General features: G+C 37.0%; 3 protein-coding genes across 3 annotated transcripts; 1 reads left to right on the plus strand and 2 right to left on the minus strand.

Annotated features, from left to right (window-relative positions):
• Positions 1 to 768: 768 nt before the first annotated feature.
• On the minus strand, positions 769 to 4,829 carry LOC126056444 (fumarylacetoacetate hydrolase domain-containing protein 2-like). The gene is made up of 5 exons (XM_064040248.1): positions 4,641 to 4,829; positions 3,778 to 4,000; positions 2,501 to 2,665; positions 1,891 to 2,057; positions 769 to 938 (listed from the first exon to the last, which is right to left on the minus strand). Exons 1-5 carry the CDS (start codon positions 4,799 to 4,801, stop codon positions 782 to 784), a joined length of 873 nt encoding a protein of 290 aa, XP_063896318.1. The 5' UTR covers positions 4,802 to 4,829; the 3' UTR covers positions 769 to 781.
• A 1,093-nt stretch (positions 4,830 to 5,922) lies between these two features.
• On the minus strand, positions 5,923 to 18,559 carry LOC110374286 (fumarylacetoacetate hydrolase domain-containing protein 2). Its single transcript, XM_064040068.1, has 5 exons — positions 18,044 to 18,559; positions 15,855 to 16,074; positions 8,609 to 8,773; positions 7,490 to 7,656; positions 5,923 to 6,957 (listed from the first exon to the last, which is right to left on the minus strand). The coding sequence occupies exons 1-5, from the start codon at positions 18,316 to 18,318 to the stop codon at positions 6,801 to 6,803; spliced, it is 984 nt and encodes a 327-aa protein (XP_063896138.1). The 5' UTR covers positions 18,319 to 18,559; the 3' UTR covers positions 5,923 to 6,800.
• A 506-nt stretch (positions 18,560 to 19,065) lies between these two features.
• LOC110374288 (peroxiredoxin-2) lies at positions 19,066 to 22,985 on the plus strand. The gene is made up of 7 exons (XM_049849362.2): positions 19,066 to 19,241; positions 19,324 to 19,372; positions 19,790 to 19,931; positions 20,254 to 20,389; positions 20,746 to 20,848; positions 21,625 to 21,753; positions 22,665 to 22,985. The coding sequence occupies exons 1-7, from the start codon at positions 19,209 to 19,211 to the stop codon at positions 22,754 to 22,756; spliced, it is 684 nt and encodes a 227-aa protein (XP_049705319.1). The 5' UTR covers positions 19,066 to 19,208; the 3' UTR covers positions 22,757 to 22,985.
• The last annotated feature ends 476 nt before the right edge of the window (positions 22,986 to 23,461 follow it).

Here is a 23,461-nt window from a genome sequence, read left to right on the forward strand (position 1 = left end):
TCCTGTGAGGGAACGGAAGACGGCGATTGGCTCAATTGCGCGGCCCATTCACCAATCAGCGTCCTGATATGCTTGCAGGTCAACCTGTCCAATTTAAAATTGGTAGTTGTAGTCGCAAATCTCCGGGTTACGTAAGTCTGTTTTGTTTTTGGACCAAATATTGCATATGGGCACAAATGCAAATATTTAGGTACATTGGTAAGGTAACACATAGGTAAAGCTTATTAGAAAATTAAGATAAACCTTTGAAGAATTCCGTTAAAGTAGATGTTGAATTCGAACTAAATAATGAAGTTACTCATCAGGCGTGCGTGAGCATTGAAAACGGTTCGGAGATACAAAAGCACGAGAGCGGTTGATTAGGTTTATGACGTACACTTAAAACTTTAATTAATGATACGGCGGTCTTCAATGGAACTGCATTCTCAGCTTTTAAAAGTTTTTGTACAGCAAACAATATTTCTTCCTTACGAGTTTTTTTTAATTTAATTCCAGAATTGGAATCTTCAGGATTTTTGTGCTTGAAGGCCTCGTATAATTCTCGCGAAACATAACGGCGGTTTGCACCTAAATTCCGATCAGAAGTTCACGCATGTGGTCCATACTCCTCCCATGCCTTAGCTGATACCTAAAATCGTTTCTGAGCGGTATTGTTCTATGACGACAACAAGTTTGGCGAATTATAAGTAGGTATATAAAAGTTTGACTTTGAGAAAAAATGAGTAGGTATATAAGTATCTAAAGAAAATTGCCATCATCATTCCATACATTTATTGCAACATCAAAACTTCTCAACCTTAGTTTCGAAGAAGCCAATGTTCTGTATCTCGTTACGTATGACGTCACCAGGTTGCAGAAACTCGGGCGGTGATCGTATGCCCCCAGTTCCACCAGGAGTGCCCGTTAAGATCAAATCTCCTGGGAGCAGCGTCATGACACTGGAAGAGAATTGAACCTTATTTCTGAGGATATAAGAACTAGATTGCAATGGACAAAAGTATTCGAATATGATGAAAATGTTTGTATGATTGACAATACAGAAATAAAGCAGTGGTTGTTACGAAGAGAAGGTAATTACGTAGATGGATGAAAGAAAACTTTGACACTAGGGCTTGTTAGGTGTTTAAACCTGCTGCTCGTATTTTACGGGAAAAGATTTTGATTGGAAATAGACGAAATAAAGATTCAGAGAAAACATCTATTGTAACGTTTAAGCATAAATTGGGCTTTGAGCATAGGAACTCTAGAACTCTTCAATTGAGTGGAATTCCGTGAGAACCAGCGGGAACCAGACACAGGTAACTTGTACAAACAAACGTCAGTTGTATCAATTGACCCTGTGCTAAATGCACCTACATTACTAATTCCACGATTAATTGACAAGAGACATTGATCTTTCCGCCTGGTATTTTAATGCAAATTTTGCTTCAGTTTCCATCATGTTAGTAAGAGGTAGGTTTTGAGCATGAACATGGATGGATATAGAGGAAGGGGACGACAGAAGAAACGGTGGATGGATTGTGAAAGTCGACAGTGCTGGAAATAATGTCAGTTGTGAGATGATGGCTGATAGAAGGGTATGGAAGAGGAACACATGCTGCGCCAACCCCAAATAAAATTGGAATAAGAGCAGGAGGGTGGATGGTACTTTCAGTTTTAAATTCCTGTTAAAGTTCCTCATTACAACTTGTAAGAATTTAATGGTCACATAAGCTAAAGTTTTCATGGAGTAGTTCTGTATGTCCGAAGTCCGAAAACTTAATTGTAGTCAAAGGATGAATTAAACACTACTGCTTCATGAGCGTCATGAGCGATGCGTTAAATAGCCAGCTTTCGAAAAAACCGAGTGGAAAACTACTAGTAAGAAAGTGATATTAAGCAGACACATACCTGCTTATCCTCTCAATAATAGCTGGTATTTTGTGTATGATGTTGCTGGTATTACTGTTCTGTTTCTCAACTCCATTGATACTGCAAGTAAGGTTCAGATTATATGGGTCTTCAATCTCGTCTTTTGTTACTATGTAAGGTCCAATGGGGCAGAAGGTGTCTTGAGACTGTTGGGAGCAAACATTTTGAATTAGCTTCGTATAGTTAACGGCACGGATAATGAGCTCTCGGCGGAAGAGTGAGGATCGCTTTGCGCACTGTACATTTAAGGCAATAAACCACTTCTGCGCAGGTGAAGGTCAGGGCTCAATATACTTGCCGATGATTATAAAGACTATGAGTTTCACTGTATAAATGCGTACACAAGAAAGATAGTAAAATATCATAATTAAAACAAAATTATAATGCCGAAGTCTCTCAAGACTTTTTCGAAAAAGTTACCGCGGCATTGGTACACAAAGGGCTTCAGGAGGTACGGGGGAACACCTTTCGCTCTGCATCCACTGCGGGAGGCACTATTTGAAGATATCCCATCTCCAAGAAAAGTCTCTATTAGTAAAAACACCCAAGTCACATTATATTTTGATTTAATACGCGATTTAAAACAAACCTTGCCAAGTAAGAACTGTGCTCCATTCTTCTCTTTCTGCCATTCTCTATCGGAGATGTCCTGCGCGATAGTGTAGCCGAAGATATATTTGTCGGCATCGGCGGCTGTCACGGAACTGGCTACTTTGCCTATTACGACTGCCAGTTCTACTTCCCAGTCTACTTTCTGGAAAATTCTTGGTGTTAATCTATACTCATATTATAAAGTTGAAGGTTTGTTTTTAAGAGCGAGCTAAACTCAAGAACATGATCAGGAAAAACTTTTAGTATGGCTGTGTCCATTAGGGTCCATAATTGTGTCCATCTTATATTTTCCACCTAATGTACATTATGTAATGCAATAAACAACCTGAATATGAATTAGATAGCCCCATTTATCGATGAAGGCCATGCTAATCTATAAATATATGTGTTAATTTTTGAGCACAAGATACCCACAGGCCAAATGCATTTGTGCTAAAGACTTTAGCACAAATGCATTTGGCCTAGTTAGGTACTACCTCCGTATAGCACATGCTCTATATACTGCTGTGTTATATAACAATTAATGAACCATAGAGTAAAAATGCCGAAAAGACGGCTCCAACAAAGAGTTAGCAACAGTGCTAGACCGGTACAAATTCAAAAAACCAGCCAGTACCAAAACGTCTTTAATAAACGGAAGACGTACTAAACACTAGTGACATTATTTCATCATACGCTACACCTACACACTATGAATTACAGCGTCAATTTACTTCGATAATTGACCCCAATTTGCGAGACTCTGAGGTCAGAACAGACCTCTGTGATTCACTACGAATTTTTGACCCCATCTTTATGTGGAGGTAGACATGAGTAGGATAGGTCGTTAAACTTTGAATTTAGAAGAGGATGGTGGTAATTCTATTTGTTTAAATAAAGAAGATCATCATTTAAAAAGTATCTTAGTTAGAATGACAAGTCGTGGTGGCCTTGTGGTTCAAGTAACTAAGTCTAGAACTAAGTCCGAATGATAAGTACCTCTATGTATGTATGTATGTATATGCCTCTTTATTCTAATTAATACGTTCTTTCGTTAAGTACAGGTATCTTGAACACCTATGACTGATTAAAGGTGAAGGAAAAGTCTTGAGGAAACCTGGACTTAAGTCTGAAATCTTCAATCTACCTTGAATAAGTGTGGTGATTAACACTCATTCCTTCTCTGTATGAGAAGAGGCCTGTGCCCTAGATAATAAAAAGGCTTACATATGAATTGGGTTAGATCCTGTAAAAAACTTAATACATAGAACTTACCTTGCAAACTTCAGTTCTTATCCTCAAAGGATCGTTAGGCCCAATTATAGTGCTGGAAAACTTGCTAAATATCATTGGTATGGGTGGGTGATCCACGTTTATTTCCTTACAATGATCCGAATAGTTTAGGGCAACCCCTAATATTTTGTCCATATTGTCAATTGGTGCTACCAATTTGACTGAAGATAGGGGAACTCCTTCTGAAGTATCGTTGCAGTGTAATCTAGAAATATTTAAAGGTAAAAATAAGTTATGTAAAAATTACTACGAACCGGTAGGTACCTACCCATATCTAACCAGTCATAGCTGGCTAGCCATGGCTTTGTAAGGTTATCCCTACTAATATTATTAATGCGAAAGTAATTCTGTCTGTCTATTACGCCTTCACGTCTAAACCACTGAACTGATTTTAATAAAATTTGGTACAGAGATAGAGTTGACATTGAGAAAGAACGTAGGATAGTTTTTATCCCGGACTTTTAAAGAATTCTCTTGGAAACGCGATATAACCGAACTCTACGCGGGCGAAGCCGAGGGCGGAAGCTAGTTTCATATATTGTGGTGATCATGTTTGGCAGACGTTGTGGGTTATCAGACGCCAGAAAGTCTGATAACCAGTCTTACCAAGGGGAATAAATATAACCATAACTGGGTTGAAAAGGCCAGGTAGGCAGTCTCTTCATGTACCTTAAACACTGGTCCACACATTCATCTGCATTCTGTCTAGACTAGACTGGAAACTGACCCTTATATAACTGAGAAAAGGCTAGGTAGATAATTATATGTAATATAATATAAGTGGGACACCTTTTTACACACGGTCGGTTAGCCCCATGCTAAGTTATGAATTGGCTATTACTCACGTTTGAATTCTATCCACTATTTCTGCCTCCAATATCTCTATCATAGTCGTGGGCATAGAACAATCTTGACAACAGATATCCACGACATTGTCGCCTTTTAAATAACCGACTCGGATCTGACCAGTAGTAGAATCGTTAGGTATGAATTGTAGGAATTTCATGTTAGTGTAGATTACTGAAAATATTTAGCATAATGAGAAACCAGACATATTTATTAGGTTTAGTTCTCATCTCTCTCCTAGACTGTCATTAGGATTTTTTGATATTGTCTACCGTCCACCATTTCATCTCCAACTCCAAGAGTATCGAAGCAGAACCAGTGCATCTTCACGGTGCAAGTAGCTTGCGCCTGTTGAGGCACATGCGCAGGTTATATGCATTTTAAAAACGTGTGGGTCCAGCACTCTCGTATGTGCCAAAGCAAAATACCCACCCGCGCGCTCTTGTCACTTGTTACTTGCGCATGTTAACTTGCTCCAGCTACATGCACCGTATAGACGCACCCTTAATTCACAGGTTTCAAATACAAATAGCAACATCTGGCAGAAATTTTAAACAGCCTTTATTTTGCAGATAGACGACACTTACTTTATCGGTTACCAGTGAAACCGGGCCTTGGTATTGTAACCCTCAATTCTCAGGTTTCGGTTAGCAATATCTGGCAGAAATTTTAAGCAGCCTTTATTTTGCAGACAGTCGACACTATCGCTAAAGAGTGAAACCGGGCCTTAGTATTGTAATCCAAGGCGGAGCCAAATAGATCTGGTATATTTTTTTAGACGGGTTTAAACTTATATGCAGTGGATATTATAGAAAGTTCCTTCAAAACAGTTTTACATACCTTTTAGCTGCTAGAATAAGAGGAGTAAATAGGTGGAACGGCAAATCAATCTTATTCAATGCACAAGGTTGCAAATATTATTTACAGGATAATACTCGTGTTTTTCCTGAAAAGTCATCATTCACTGACAGCTTTCATGTCATTGTGATTATTGTGGTAAAAAATCTTTGTTGAAAAACTTGTTAGTTGCAAGGAGTTTTTAAAATATTTAAAGAAAACCTATTTAGACAATATCTTGATCGTATAAGGTCGGCCCAGGATGGGTTTGTACGCCCGAAATAACTTTCAGAAATCCGTTTCTTGATTTTCACGTAAGTATCATTCAAGATAAACCTGGAAAATTCGGAAAAAAGTATAAGGCGAATAATTTGTAAGTTTTGCGTGTATCGTGTATGTACTGTACGTGTGAAATAGTTTTAGAATAGTCTGAAAATAAAAATCTTTTCAACAATATTAAAAATATATTCAGTATATAAAGTATCAAGTATATAACATTGCAAGATATAATGGATGAATATATAAAAAAGTACATTGAGAGCCGTTTTTTAAATCGTCAGATAAAAGTGTGACGAAGTGACGATTGAAAAATCGGTCCTTAGCAAAATAACAATATTCAGAGAAATCGCATGTAAACCTTACATATAAATTGATATAAAACAGTTCGACATACATATCACAATTACTGTGAAAAAAGCCAGTTGGTACAAAATGCCTTCAGTATTTTACATTTACAAATTCAGAATTATTACAAAACGTCATATTACATTAAGTACACTTAAATAAGGTATATCATATGTTAACTTCCAAAACATTGGTCTGTCTAATCTTTATTGTCTGGTCTAATTTTGAGTTTGTTCCACAGTTAAAAAACCTATTTCACGAAAGCGGGTGAAATATACTTGTGTGTGTAAATATATGAACAACACATGTAATATAATAGGCATGGCGAATGAAAAAAAGTAATTAGTCCGTCTTTTGGATAAATCTAAAATAATGTACACGTATTCTTTCTTTTCTCTCACAAACAAATAACAACGGAGATAAAAACGATTGAATTTCGTGTTACGTCACTTTTAAGTACAAATTGTACACAAACATGACGTCACGATACCCCACTCTCAATCTTTGTAGCCTTATATTTTAGTGAATAATTAATGCTTTGTTAAAAGGAAAAATACGTGTCGATTATTTTTTGCACATCTAAAATGCGGACTAATTAGAAAATCTTTTTTTTTTGTCGTCACGCCTATTTATCTCAGTACTGTTAGTAGTTTCCACAGGACACAAGTGAAACAACTAGTCTTACACCAAAGTTTTGTCTAAAACTGTTCAACTTTGACTTCTAAAGTGCCCAGCCTTTCGATCTCACTGACGAGTTTGTCCCCCGGCTTGAGGAACTCGGGGGGGTTGCGGTGTACCCCCACTCCTCCGGGTGTGCCGGTCAATATTATGTCACCCGGGTATAGAGTCATAACACTGGAAGTAGAAGAAATAATCGTTGTAAAAATGAATGATAAGTATTGTTTTAATATTGACATATTAATAGGAAAGTTAAAAGCGGAGGGCTATGATGAAAAAGTAATTATATTTGTTAAAGAATTACCGACAAGAATGCCTATATTGACACGACATAAAGAATTTAAAAAATAAGTCGCGTTCACGCTTTAGGCTGCGTTAAAATAACCAACATAAATGCGAAAGTAACTATTTCTGTCTATTTTGCCTTCACGCCAAAACTACAGAGAACCGATTTAAATTTCGAAGTAGTGGCATAGATATGCGGGATCAAATGGCGGAAAACAGCTAGTTTTCTATAAAAGAAATTATTTATATTACAACGGTTCAATTTTTTTGATTGTTTTACTTTTATAACCTATCAAGATTTTAGGGTAATGTTGAATCCACAAACAAAATTCATTTTTATCTCTGTACAACAATTTCCTATCAGAGCAAAGGGCCGAAAGAAACGGGGGTAAAAAGTAACTATAGTAAAAAATAAAATACTCACGTAGTAATCCTCTCAATAATCTTAGGTATGGTATGTATCAATTGGCAGGTATTGCTGCTTTGCTTCACCACACCGTTCAAAGTGCAGCAAATGGACAAATTGTGTGCGTCTGGGACCTCATCAGCCGATAGTATGTACGGACCCAGGGGGCAGAATGTGTCTTGCGACTGTAAAAGAAATGGTAAATAAAGTTAAGTGGAAGATAGTAGGAAAATGATGTTTTCTGAAGAGCGGAATAGACCAGTATGTGCAATTTCAGTAAAATGAGTCAGATTTCAGGTTATTATTCAAAGAAAAATTGGGTAATAGGTATTCTTAGTGCAATGATTATGTCATCTTTAAGTCTTCTGAATTAAAATTGTTCACTATCTATTATTGTTTATTATCTTATCTTTGTTACCAACAGAAACATAAAAGAATCATTTTCCCTTTCAGCAGTCAAGTTTTATCAGTTTTGTAAATAAGTATTTAGATCTTGGAGATCCATTGAGCAGTACGTTTTTGGGAACGTCGTTTGTACAAATCCTTACTAATAATAATAATGGCGTCCACGGCCGATTTCGGCCACGGCGGTTGTTCTCATTTACGGAGATCAGCCAGCTGCGCAGGACATATTATAGTGCACGAGCATTTGCGCAGACTCAGGTGCACTCACTATTCCTTCACTCTCATAGCCCGATGGGACGGCAATCCGACACGACCGGAGAGAGATCAGGCTCAGGACCGACATTTACATGCCCTCCGATGCACGGGTGATTCAATCACCAACTTCCAGAATACGAGCTGCATTGTGAAAGTTTAAGAAAACCCACAAAGCGATTTCGGCCCGACCCGGCGCTAGCGACCACTAGACCAACGAGGCAGTCAAGAAGAGAGGTAGTCTTACTAATAGTATAAATGCGAAAGAAGTAATTTTGTCTATCACGAATTTATGCCCAATATAGGTACTGAACCGATTTAGATGACATTTGGTACACAGATGTCCCGATAGTCTGGGAAGAAACATGAATCACATTTACCCGGTTGTGGTAATCGGTTCTCCCAGGACGTCGGTACACCGCGAGCAATACCTAATTATTATAAAAATGAAGTTAATAATATTATGCCCTTACGACATACCTTCCCAAGTAAGAACTGTCCACCATTTTTCTCCTTCTGCCAGTCTCTGGCAGTGATGTCTTGAGCAATGGTATAACCGAAGATATAGTCTTTAGCCTCTTCCGCCTTTATGTTAGTACCAGTCTTGCCGATGACGACTGCCAGTTCCACTTCCCAGTCTGGTTTCTGAAACATATTGAAGGATTTCTTAAAAAATATTTTCGTAAAGATTTTATTTCACCTATGTTATTGAAATCAGCATTGGATGTTTTGATAGAATTTTGATATTAGTGTACTAATGGGTACCTAAGTAATTTCAAATTCCTATTTTCTATGAGGTAAGTAATTCAACAGATACACGAGCCGTTTATTGAATACTGCCGTTAAAGAACTATCGGATTTTTATTTGGAATTGTGTATCTGATGATAATATGTATCGGCCGAAGTCGTGTCGAATTGGAAAACTTTTTGCATTAAGGACGCGTTTGCAGTTTGAGCAAAATTAAGCTGTTTTTCGGTACATTTTGCGACTAAACCAAGCCAAATCAAATATGACAAATAACTCCTAGTTATAGCTTGGGTCTTCAACTATAAACGCGAGAAGGTTTTTGAAAAATAAATTTTTGATATCATAAAAAAGTTATTTCGTAACCCCTTTCTACAAAATTCATGATTCCGGGTCAAGTTTAGGTACAATTTTCTACTAAGAATAAAGTAATTTAATATTGATTTATTTTTTGTAAATAGGCAAACATAGTCAAGATTAAATGTGAGGAAAAAAAATACAGTATTGTGCTATGAATAAGGTTAGAAAAAATAAAAACAAAACCAATTTTTTTCACATATTTTGCTACTAACGATGAGTCTTAACAGCTTGAAATAGGGGTTATTTTATTTGTATTCCTTCCGACCCACGATTGTGCGAAAGCCTCATTCTGAGTCAGTCTGCGCTCGGCCGCCGTCGTGAGAGGACACTGTATCGCTCGTTTCCAGCTGCTCGTGTTGAAAAAGATCGCTGTATAAATACAAAATATTCGACTAACCAAATTTGATCCTTCTAAGGTAAGATTATTGATTTTTATCATTACACCAAAATATTATGCAATATTGTAAATATTTCACTAAAAAATAACGTTTCATCGCACGTGATCATGAAGTACTTTGGTGACTGCTAACGTGGAGTGACCTGAAGGTATATCCTCGGTGTCTGCTACTGGAACTCCGCGACGAATTGAGTCAGATGTACCGAGTTTGGACTCGTTTTGTGTGTTATGAAGACTTTACCACCGGACTTGATGGAGTAACCTGAAGGTATACCCTCGGTGTCTGCTACTGGAACTCCGCGACGAATAGATCTAGGTGTACCGAGTTTGGGCTCGTTTTGTTAGCTATGATGAGACCTTACCACCGGACTTGGTGAAGTGACCTGAAGGTATACCCTCGGTGTCTGCTACTGGAACTCCGCGACGAATAGATCTAGGTGTACCGAGTTTGGGCTCGTTTTGTTAGCTATGATGAGACCTTACCACCGGACTTGATGAAGTGACCTGTATACCCTCGGTGTCTGCTACTGGAACTCCGCGACGAATTGAGTCAGATGTACCGAGTTTGGACTCGTTTTGTGTGTTATGAAGAGACTTTACCACCGGACTTGATGGAGTAACCTGAAGGTATACCCTCGGTGTCTGCTACTGGAACTCCGCGACGAATAGATCTAGGTGTACCGAGTTTGGGCTCGTTTTGTTAGCTATGATGAGACCTTACCACCGGACTTGGTGAAGTGACCTGAAGGTATACCCTCGGTGTCTGCTACTGGAACTCCGCGACGAATAGATCTAGGTGTACCGAGTTTGGGCTCGTTTTGTTAGCTATGATGAGACCTTACCACCGGACTTGATGAAGTGACCTGAAGGTATACCCTCGGTGTCTGCTACTGGAACTCCGTGACGAATAGATCTAGGTGTACCGAGTTTGGGCTCGTTTTGTTAGCTATGATGAGACCTTACCACCGGACTTGATGAAGTGACCTGAAGGTATACCCTCGGTGTCTGCTACTGGAACTCCGTGACGAATAGATCTAGGTGTACCGAGTTTGGGCTCGTTTTGTTAGCTATGATGAGACCTTACCACCGGACTTGATGAAGTGACCTGAAGGTATACCCTCGGTGTCTGCTACTGGAACTCCGTGACAAATAGATCTAGGTGTACCGAGTTTGGGCTCGTTTTGTTAGCTATGATGAGACCTTACCACCGGACTTGATGGAGTGACCTGAAGGTATACCCTCGGTGTCTGCTACTGGAACTCCGCGACGAATAGATCTAGGTGTACCGAGTTTGGGCTCGTTTTGTTAGCTATGATGAGACCTTACCACCGGACTAGATGAAGTGACCTGAAGGTATACCCTCGGTGTCTGCTACTGAAACTCTGCGACGAATAGAGTTAGGTGTACCGAGTTTGGACTCGTTTTTTATTTTTTTTTTTTTTATAATAAAATGTTTGAGTACATAATAACTATGAATATTCAATTGTTGTTATAGATGCCGAGAAGTCGAACGTTTGGCAAAGCTCTCGTAAACAAGTGCTTTCCAGAAAAATGCATTGGAAAATATAAGACGGTAATCATTTGTTTATGGAATGCTCATCATAATTGAGAACTGTCAAATTAATTCGTTTGTTTTCACAGACTTCGAGAAGTGAGTCGCAATTCTAGTGACATAAGTGAGGTGCATTCAGAAGAAACAGATTGTAGCTTCCAATAACAATGACTTGGAGACATCTTACGTAAGTTATCATATTTCTACGACTTGTACATGTACTATTATTGTGTTTTGCTAACGTCCTTTGGTACAAATGACAAATTAAATATTTTTTTCTAGACCGCTGTGGATGAAGAAAAAGTAACCTATCAGATTTCAGGAAGAAGGCTTATTGAAATGGCTTATTTTATGGAGCAATTACAAGGAATCAGCAATCATAAGTCTATGTTTAATTGTAATTTGAGTACAATTGAACTATTGAGTGGCTTCACTCGACCTTTCAATTAAATGCAAAATGTGTGGTGCTGAATTCACGTTAGAATCATCCAAAAAAACTGAAAATAAAATGGACGTGAATGAAGAAATTGTCGCTGGTATAATGACGATTGGTGCTGGGGTTACACAGCTTAATACTGTTTTGTGTCATAAATATGCCACCAATGTCAGTACGATTGTACCAAGCTAAGCATGACATAATAAGTCGGTGGTGGAAAAAGGCTGCGCAGCACTACATGATCGAGGCGGGTAAAGAGGAGAAAGACAATGCTTTAGCTATTGGAAGTGTAAATACAGATGGGTTAGCTATGATACCTGTATCGGGTGATGCATGTTGGTCCGCGCTCTTATGGAACCAATTACAGTGCTTCCTCCGGTGTTGGTGCAATCGTAGGCATGCACTCAAAAAGTATTATATTATGGTGTCAAAATAAATTCTGCAATATCTGTGCACGAGCAGAAAATAAAGGGGCATTACCTAGGAAACATGCTTGTTTTAAAAATTTTCAAGGTCCTTCTACCGCTATAGAAGCAGTTGTAATAACAGAGGGCTTCAAAAAGTCCATTGGTATGCATGGACTTATCTACCACCAGTTTATAGCAGATGGTGATTCAAGCACTTATGCTAGCATTAGGAACGCAAGGCCTTATGATAACATAACTGTGGGTAAAATCGAATGTAAAAATCATTTACTAAGAAATTACTGCAAAGGCCTGCTAGCAATTTGTAGTAATACTTCTTTCCACATAAGGGGCCGAAAGATTCTGAAAGAAAATTATTTGCGTATACGTTGGGGCATTGATAGTAGCGTCAAATATTGGTCCAATAAAAACGTTGCTTTCGAAGAAAAGGCAAGAGGTATCAAAAATGATATAATAAATGGTCCCTATCATATATTTGGTGATCACTCCAACTGCGCAACTTATTTTTGTAGTGATGACGTCAAAAAACGCAACGTGAATAATATGGTGCCAGAACTGACAGCTTACGGGGTCTTTCAAAAAGTTGAAGATTTGGCCCAACGTCTTTCACTGCATTCCTGTAGTTTTGTTTACAATGAAACAAATAATGCAGTGGAAAGTTTTAATGCACGAGTTGCAAAATTTATAGGAGGCAAAAGAGTGAACTTTACCCAGCGGGGGTCCTATCTTGCTCGTTGTGCTGCAGCCGTGGTGTCCTATAACACGGGTGTCCTTCAGTCGGCAGTACACAAATATATTTTTGGCACAGATGCCAATCCCGAAATTGTTCGGCTAGAAAAATTACGCCAAAATTTAAATCAAAAAAGGCACAACAGAAAAATTAAAAAGAAAAAGAATCCAAAGCCATCTGCATCTAAAGATGCCTATTATGGTGAAAGTTGCCAAAAGGTGGACATGAACGAGGAAGAATTTGAAGAGGCCAAAAATAAATTTTTAAATGCATTAGAACTTTCGGAGACTGAAAAGGTAAATTTAGAAAGGGACACAGTTTTGCAGAGTGGCAGTACATTATGGCTAGAAACTAGAAGGAAACTGCTGACAGCGTCGTGGTTCGCAGCAGTCTGTAAACGTCGCATAACCACTGAGTGTGGACCACTAATAAAACAAATATTGTATCAGAAAGACTTAAGCAATATCCCGTCAATAAAACATGGCAGAAGCAATGAAGCGACTGCCATCCGCGAACTTGCAGCGATCTTGAATATGCCCATTGAAAAGTGCGGGTTGTTCATAGACCGAGAATTTCCCTTTCTTGGAGCAACCCCCGACGGAAAGTGTGAGATTGGAATAATAGAAATAAAATGTCCATCTTCGGCATATGGTTTGGAGCCAGACGATGCCATTAAACTCAAAAAGTTGATTTTGGTTGCCTAGTGATAATTTATTTACGGTAAACAAAAACATAAATGGTATTACCAAATACAAGGACAGCTACGCATTACTAGGCAAGACACTTGCGTGTTTGCTATTTGACGGGCCCTGGCAAAGTCAAATATGAGTACATACAAAGAGATGAACAATTTTGGAAGGAAAAAATGGAGATAAATTTAATTAGTTTTTACCAAAATTGTCTTCTTCCAGAATTGATTGACCCAAGAATGTCACGGAATATGAAGCTGAGGGTACATTCCTCGCACTTAAAAAAAAATATTCTAGGGCTGAAAATTTGTGAATAAATTAAAATGAATCCAAACCTTCTTTTATTTCACATGAAACCATCACTTGTATTAAATAAAATATATATTTATTCATTCTCATCATAACTTACAAAACGAGCCCAAACTCGGTATACCTAGATCTATTCGTCGCGGAGTTCCAGTAGCAGACACCGAGGGTATACCTTCAGGTTACTCCATAAGTCCGCCGGTAAAGTCTCTTCATAACACACAAAACGAGTCCAAACTCGGTACACCTGACTCTATTCGTCACGGAGTTCCAGTAGCAGACACCGAGGGTATACCTTCAGGTCACTTCATCAAGTCCGGTGGTAAGGTCTCATCATAGCTAACAAAACGAGCCCAAACTCGGTACACCTAGATCTATTCGTCGCGGAGTTCCAGTAGCAGACACCGAGGGTATACCTTCAGGTTACTCCATCAAGTCCGGTGGTAAAGTCTCTTCATAACACACAAAACGAGTCCAAACTCGGTACATCTGACTCTATTCGTCGCGGAGTTCCAGTAGCAGACACCGAGGGTATACCTTCAGGTTACTCCATCAAGTCCGGTGGTAAAGTCTCTTCATAACACACAAAACGAGTCCAAACTCGGTACATCTGACTCTATTCGTCGCGGAGTTCCAGTAGCAGACACCGAGGGTATACCTTCAGGTTACTCCATCAAGTCCGGTGGTAAAGTCTCTTCATACACACAAAACGAGTCCAAACTCGGTACATCTGAATCTATTCGTCGCGGAGTTCCAGTAGCAGACACCGAGGGTATACCTTCAGGTTACTCCATCAAGTCCGGTGGTAAGGTCTCATCATAGCTAACAAAACGAGCCCAAACTCGGTACACCTAGATCTATTCGTCGCGGAGTTCCAGTAGCAGACACCGAGGGTATACCTTCAGGTCACTTCATCAAGTCCGGTGGTAAGGTCTCATCATAGCTAACAAAACGTGCCCAAACTCGGTACACCTAGATCTATTCGTAAAGGAGTTCCAGCAGACACCGAGGATATACCTTCAGGTCACTGCATCAAGTCCGGTGGTCAGGTCTCATCATAGCTAACAAAACGAGCCCAAACTCGGTACACCTAACTCTATTCGTCGCGGAGTTCCAGTAGCAGACACCGACGATATACATTCAGGTCACTCCATCAAGACCGGAGGTAAAGTTTCATCATAGTCATCATACATAACCAACAAAACCAGTAAAATTTTTATGGTTATCTAAACGCAGATAAGTACTTGAGTACATAAAAAACAAAATAAATTATCCAAGTTTCAAAATTTGTTTATTTGACTATATTCTTGCAGCTAACAATGCCTACATTTGTGTGAGTGGGCCGTGTCAATGTAGTAGTTCGATTTCATGCCTATCAATTTTGCAAACGCGTCCTTAAAGGAAAATTACTTCCTCGTTTTTTGTTAAACGTGTAAATTACTTTTTTAAAAAAAAACTGAAAAAGGGAATGTTTAGAATAGCGATTTCAAGGATTTCAATTGGTAAGAAAGAATAGAAACAGATATGTAAATAAAACACTTCAAAACAATTTCAGGGAGGTAGGTAGGTATCTACTCATTTGACTATTGATATTCAGAGAGGCCAATATATTTACGCTTAGCAAATAAATTAAATCTAGTTAGAATTGCTAATTCATACACCTACTAAGTACTTTTGCAAATTAACAAGTCAAACGAAAATACGTGAAAAAGATGCAAAGTTATCACACCTACATGTTTTCAAATAAACATAATATATATTTTTTTAATTCAGGCATTATAAAGTTATATTTTATGTTAATTATTTTTTTCTGGTCATAATGCCACTAAGTTTTTTTTTTGTCTCTGAAGCCGAGCCGAGATTCCTCCAAAATGTTTCGTCTCGTTTATTTGCTTGAGTGTATACCTAGTTATAAATTGCGTGCGAACATTACTGAAATGTACGCGAATTTTCAACCTTTGTGCGCAGTGATACGCTAGCAGTATGTACAGTCGCACCAACGCATACCTATTGATATGTTTTGTTCAACAATTTTGGTGAAATCTTATCATCAAAAAATGCTTCAAACAATTATTTAAGATCTCACCTTAACAACATCAGTCCTTATTTTCACAGACTCATTCGGTCCAATAATCGTTCTAGCATACTTGCTGAATATAATTGGTATTTTGGGTTCTTGTAAATTCTGCTCCTTACAATGGTCAGCATAGTTTAAAGCTACACATAGGATCTTGTCAACTCCTGTGATTGGTGCCTTGAGAGTAACTTCGGAAACCGGTACCGAGGGAGGCTTATGCGTTGGAAATCTGGGGAGAAAAATATTATGTTTAATTATTTTATTATTCTATCTAAACTTTCAGTATGGGACATGTAGAAGGAGAGGTTTTCGCTGGTTAAAAGTTTGTAACAACCTAGAAGAAGTTGTTAGTAAAAATTATAAATGGGAAAGTAATCTGTGGTTAAAATTGTAAATGGTATTGTGTGGAGTCAGGCTTTCAAAACCACAAAAACGTTGATAGAAATTTTGTATATGATGGAGCCAGGGAAAAGATATTATTTTAGGCTACTATTTATTCGGGCTTGGGAATTTGTTCTCTTTGAACGTTATGTATGAAAACATGAGAAGCAGCAAGTAGTAAATAAGTTAATGTTTCTATTTTATTAGCAAGTCATCAGATACTTTATAACTTATGACTTCGAATAAAAATCTTCACTATGATAAATAAGACAATCTCTTTTTTCTATCAAGAATAATTTGTTATCATTATCCTGTTATAACTTTCCATAGTTGATAAAAACTTTAGTTAAATTTGTTTATGCAATGGAATATTTATTTTATTCTGATAGGTACTGCTTCTTATAAATATTTATTTTTAGTCTCCTGATATCATGTTTTATTTACACAATATTTTTGATGTTATTAGGTACAAAGGTTGCATCTTCATACATCTGTATGAAGTAATTTACTTTGTAATATTGTTTATTGTCTTATTTGAGAAATATTAGTCAGAAAAGAAAAGTCAAAGAGAAAAGTCTTCTAGTCAGAAAAACAAAATGGAGCACTGAAATAAGTGATTCAAGATTCAAAAAATTGAATTAAAAAAAATATTTGACATGCCATAATTTTAAATCACTTTGGATTTAATTCATTGAAAGGATAAAATTGCACATTAAGTATGACCTCTTAATCTCAGCGGTCTGTCACCACTCTGGGCTCAATTTATTAAAGTATTAAAAACCGAAGCAAGGTTAAAAAAAAACCTATTTTAAACCTAAAACCATATTTTTTTATAATGTTTTTATCTATAGACTTTAGACGATAAGAACTTATATCAAACCACTATCCGTTTTCCAATGGTTTCATCCGTATCCTGTGAGAACTACTAACCATACCGGGATAAAATATAGCCTATGTTACTCTCAGAGAGTGTAAGAGAATTTTTAAAATCGGTCCAGTAGTTTTTGACTTTATCAATTACTAACAAAGTTTTCCTGTTTATAATATTAGTATAGGTACATAGATTAATCTAATCTCCCTCTTCGGTCGTGTCGCATTACCGTCCCATCGCGGTGCACCCAATAGTGAGTGCACCTGGGTCTGAGTGCTTGTGCACTATGATATGTCCTGCACAGTTGGCTAATCTCCTTATATGAGAACTGCCGCCGATTATCGGCTAGGAGGACATCATACATAGATTAATGTTTATGATAGATACTCCACATGCTAATGCTTTTAATGCAAACAATACTAGTCACTGATACTCAACATTTGCAGCCTAGTGGTGTATTTGTGGAAAATTACCATAATATGCTTCACTACACCAAAATAAAGTAATTTGAGTACAGTAATGCATTCTAATAATTTAATGATTGATTAGTTAAAATATTAAAAGGATAGATTTGATTGTTTATTTTTTCAATAGGACATTAAGTCATTTAAACGTTTATGTAGCTAGACCTATCCATAAATTAATGGATAAAAACAGTTACTTACATTCTGGTAGGAACATAAACAAATATATTTTAAAAAATCTAGTTTAAATTACCCTTAAGTAACTACATAAAAACGCGATATTTACTTATGTTTTGTTGTGTTTATGTTAATACCAGAATGTAAGTAACTATTTTTATCCATTAATTTATGGATAGGTCTAGGTACATATAAACGTTTAAATGACTCAAAGAAATAGGTCTATTTCTTTGATCTGAGTACATACGTATAATAATGCCGAGTATACAGCGGAAGCCGGTAAAATAAAATAAAAATAAACTTACCCAAATACCCTATTGCAATGTTCATAGTTTAGCACTCCTAACATCGTAGAAGGCATCAATGAGTCAGCCTTATTAATATCTACAACTTTATCCCCTTCTAAATATCCCACCCGAATCTCATTCGGGTTCGAAGGATACGTAAATTGAACAAACTTCATGTTTAAATTATTTGTTACAGCAAAAGTTCTTTTACTCTGAAATGTGTGCTTCGCTTGGCCTGTTGCTAACAAATGCGCAGTTTTGAGAACGCGCGCGTTTATCCCCATGGCACTCATGATTACTGGTATTAGATTATATTATGTAATTTTAAAGTGTTTACACGATTTCAAGGTTGTTGTTAGGTTGCGTTTACATTTGTCGGACTGCTTTTAGACAACGTCTGACGCCGTGGTTAACTTTGTAATAAATGATAATGTGTTATTTCAGATTAACCGAGTTTCTTTTCCTCTTCTTCAAAGTGTAGATAAAGTTTATTTTACAAAAAAATATTTGGTTTGTTTGCCAAAATTCATGACATCGCATAGCGTAAACTATTTCGTGCAGAAATATGTTACGGTCCTAAAATTAATTCGAGAACAAAAAACAATATCATCAATATAGACGTTGCACTAGCTGTCGGTATGTATAACAGTTAGGTTCCAAAATTGACGTCTTTGTCGTGAAAATGTGCAGTTTTAAGTACTTATGTGAGCTATAAAAAAACAAACATTCAGTATAAAACAATTTATTTCTGAACTGACGACTGAATGTATATGACAAGTTATAACAAATCCTGCCAAGAGTATATCGGGCCAAGCTCAGTGTAAGGTTCCGTAGTTTCTCCTCGGTCACATTCAGTTGAGAGGATTACATTGCTTGACGAATCCATTGGTACTGTTTCCGTACAAAAGAAACTCATTCATTACTTAAATAAAAATTGGTTTTTATCAATGTAAATGACAGTGGACCGACGACAACAGACACATTGGGAACCCTAAAAAGACAGCTGACCTGTCATGACAGACAACGTTATGTCACTGTCATTTCCAATCTAATTCATTCATTTGACAAAAGCAATACGATTCCGATTTGACCGGAAAGAAAAGAAAATACTAGAATATTATCACTGGTTTTAGATATAGAAAATCTAGTATTTCCCTGAATTTGATTTCTGTACCAGTAAAACATGTCGTTCCTAGTAAAAACTTTGGCTCGCAGGGTAAGTTCTAATGATGATAAAAGTATCCAGAAAAAGCTGTCTAATGATGACCTCTAACATATTTTTTTTTCTAATTCCAAAGGTCTTTGCCCCAGCCATATCTTCGGCGAAGGTCTTGAACTTTTCTACTAGTAAGTTTTTTTTTTGTTTTTGTAATTGGTTTGTTACATAACCTATAAAATAGCGATAACTTCTTATTTCAACTAAATTTTTGGAATTGGATTATAAACTAATTTTACATTCTTTAGTTTATAATCCCCTTTATTAATAACATGTAATAAAGTTATTCCAAGTTTAAACATGTTAAAATGTATGTATATTCTTGGTCTAACAATAATTTGTGGTAAGTATTGCAAGACCCAAAGAGTGAGTTGCACTATTTAACTATAACTATAACCAAACTGTTACCAGGTACTATATACTTGGACAGTACATAAGAGCTTATAAAAGTTGCATTGGTACGTGCTGTGCTTGACATGGAATTGAACCCACATTCATGATTGAGAGGTTGGTTCTATCAAATATTAATCTCTTAATATTATTTCCAGCCAGTGCTGCATTTGTACCAAAGGTTCAGCAACCTGCACCTCACTTCGAAGCAACCGCAGTAGTCAATGGTGAATTCAACAGGCTGAAACTATCAGACTACAATGGAAAATATGTTGTACTGCTGTTCTATCCATTAGATTTGTAAGTATTTGGTTTTATAAGTTGAAAATAAACAAAAAAATACTGTTGTTTTAAAAAAAATATCTGTAAAAAGTGGTAGGCCATAGAATCATTTTAAACTACTAAGAAAATATTTAATTATCCACCTTTCAAATTATTATTTTTTATTAGATAGGCATGTATAAGCTCTTTCGCAACAATGTTAAGAGATTTACAATATGAATAAATAATACACAAGAATAGTTTACTAACATATTAATTCCTCATATCCTAGTTTGGGGTCTATAATGAAACTTATTGTATGTAACAGTTTTGGAAAATAATGGATTTTGACTTTTTCCAGCACATTTGTCTGCCCCACCGAGCTGATTGCATTCAGTGACAGAGCTAAAGAGTTTGAGAGCATTGACTGCCAAGTCATTGGTGTTTCTACCGACTCTGAATTCAGCCATCTTGCATGGACCAACACTCCTAGGAAGGTATGTTGGATTGAAATACCATCTTCTGAGCCTTTTCCCAACTAAGTTGGGATAGGCTACCAGTCCAACCGGACACCACTGAGTACTAGTGCTTTATAAGGAGCGACTGCCTATCTGACCTCCACAAACCGGTTACCTTGACAACCTAATACCTTGGTTGGACTGGTTGTCAGACTTACTAGCTTCTGACTATCCATAATGACTGCCAAAGCTATGTACCTAATTATTTAAATGTTTGTTAGTTAGAAATAATACTAAAATAAGGTATCTGCACTCCTTTTCATAAAATGTTTACTGTTTTTTTACTTTTTTAAATGGGTATATTACTAAAACACGACATAATTTCTGTATTACAGGATGGTGGTCTTGGCAAGATAGAAATCCCTCTCCTTTCTGACTACCAGAAAACAATTTCACGAGACTACAATGTTCTTCTGGACGCCGGTTTTGCGCTACGAGGTAATCATTTTATATCTCTAATTATTTTATGTAAACTCGTCTGCTTAGCCTTTTACCAACTATGTTGGGGTCGACTTCCAGTCTAATCGGATGCCGGTGAGTACCAGTGCTTTACAAGGACCGACAGCCTATCAGACCTCCTCATTCCAGTTACCTGGCTAATATTTTTGATAAGGGAAAACGTTTCCCATAGACGCGGCTAAAACCGTTCAAAACTGTGTTTATAAAGTCCCATAGACCACATAAGAGACTTTAATATCAAAACATAGTGACATTTCCGTCCTCCGTCCTCCGAGCCTTTTCCCAATCAAGTTGGGGTCGGCTTCCAGTCTAACCGGATTCAGCTGAGTACCAGTGCTTTACAAGAAGCGACTGCCTATCTGACCTCCTCAACCCAGTTACCCGGGCAACCCGATACCCCTTGGTTAGACTGGTGTCAGAGTTACTGGCTTCTGACTACCCGTAACGACTGTCAAGGATGTTCAATGACAGCCGGGACCTACAGTTTAACGTGCCATCCGAAACACAGCCAATGGTGTCTAAGATATACTTAGAAAGTACATACAAACTTAGAAAAGTTGCATTGGTACTTGCCTGACCTGGGATCGAACCCGCGCCCTCATACTCAAGAGGTTGGTCCTTTACCCACTAGGCCACCACGACTTACATACATACAACATATACAACATAGTGACATTTAAAAAAAAAAAATCTTCGGAGATCAATTTCTAAGTCATTAATTTAGTCTATTTAAACATTTGTGTTTGATTTTTCAGGCCTATTTGTCATCGATAGGAACGGTGTTCTAAAGCACATGTCGGTCAATGACCTGCCCGTCGGCAGATCAGTTGACGAAACCCTAAGGCTTGTGAAAGCCTTCCAGTTTGCTGACAAACACGGTGAAGGTATGTAAAAAGTATAGAGAACAAAATTACTTGGGGAGATGTCATAACGCAAAATCTCATATGAAAGTAGCCTCGCCAAAATGAAGGTGTTTGGGACGAGGAACGTTACTAGCTTCGCGCCCATTTTTTGTATGTAATATCAAATAATTTTGATAGATGTCATAGAACCCGAACGCTTCGTTAGTTCACTCGTAGCTGGTAGTTTTGGTCATGCTACCAGTACGTATTTGACCTAGAAGATACAGCATTCTGGCATCTCCGCTTCAAAAAAATCTACTATTTCTTGATTTCGCGTCGCTTCGCCCTCGAATTTATGTAGCTCACGTATGACTCTGTTACAAATGCTGTAAATGCGATAGTGAGTTTTGAAATAAAAGCCCTAATGTCGTATGCGTGAACGAGTTTCCGCGATATAAGTTGAATCATAATAATATACTAGTTTAATCCCGGTACGAGAATTAGTTTAGCTGGGACGCGGGTGAAACAGCTAGTTTTTAATATTACAGGTTATTCAGATAAATATCTCGAAGAATTTTAACACATTAAAGCCAGTCTCTATCGGCTCAAAATACATATAAACTGGTTCAAAACCAGGCAAGTATGAATGTAGCATTTTCAGTTTTCAGATATTATTGTATCTTAGATATCAATGTTAGCTTAGTACATATAAAACTTTTTCTTGTACCTATTTTTCTTGTCAAATAGCCATTCCATATTTTTTCTTGTCTCTCTCCATTTTTGAGATGCCTAGCTGTCACTTACCGTGGTTTCACTCGCGTCCATAGGGAACAATTTCCCGCACCCGGTTAAACCATAATTAGGCATATATTATATTATAGAAACCAAATTTAATTTAAATTGGTTTTCGGATATTCGGATAACAATTATGAATTTACTTGTTTTTTTTTCAGTGTGCCCAGCCAATTGGAACCCAGAAACGAATTCTGCCACAATTATCCCCAATCCTCAGGGAAGCAAGCAATACTTCCAGAAAGCCAACTAAATAATTATTTACAGGATTTTGATCCTTATGGCATTTAAGTTTAAGAGTAATTTCGCATACTCGTAGGACTAGTATTAGAAACGTCAAAATGGTGGTTTTGTATGGTATGAAGGCGATTTGAGTTTTTGTTTTAAGAAAGTTCTGGAAATGATTGTCTATGTTTATTTTTTTCTCAGTTGATATTTGTTTTGTATTATCTTTCTGTCATTAAATGTGTTCTGTTGAGAAATATGTGTTTTATTTGTACATCTTGCCTTGTACGCATAATTGAATTTTTTTTTTAGTTAATAATACAAATTGAACTAACTGAAATGTGTTGTGTTGTTTTGGATTTTTCTTTGAACTATTCCGCTGAAATGAAAATAACAAATTTCCAGCTAAATCAGATAAATGAACCATTAGTATTATCATGGTAAGTTAGTTAAAAACACAACAAACTAATATCTAAACTAAATCACAGTTTATCAATAGTTGTGATTCTATACATACCTAAGTAAGTATAGATACAGATAAGATAATATGATCTTCAATCAATCCATTGTTAAATTTTAGTATAAAGAAATAAATAAGCAGTGAGTATTTTAATTATGACTCAATTTTGTTAGATAACGAAACGGATGAATAAAACAAATTTTTATATTAAGTACAAACGTAAAACTAAATGTTTGTTACCATTTGACGCAAAAACTACCAAACGGATTTTGA

This window comes from Helicoverpa armigera, chromosome 21 (assembly GCF_030705265.1).
Source record: "Helicoverpa armigera isolate CAAS_96S chromosome 21, ASM3070526v1, whole genome shotgun sequence".
Lineage (NCBI taxonomy): Eukaryota > Metazoa > Arthropoda > Insecta > Lepidoptera > Noctuidae > Helicoverpa > Helicoverpa armigera.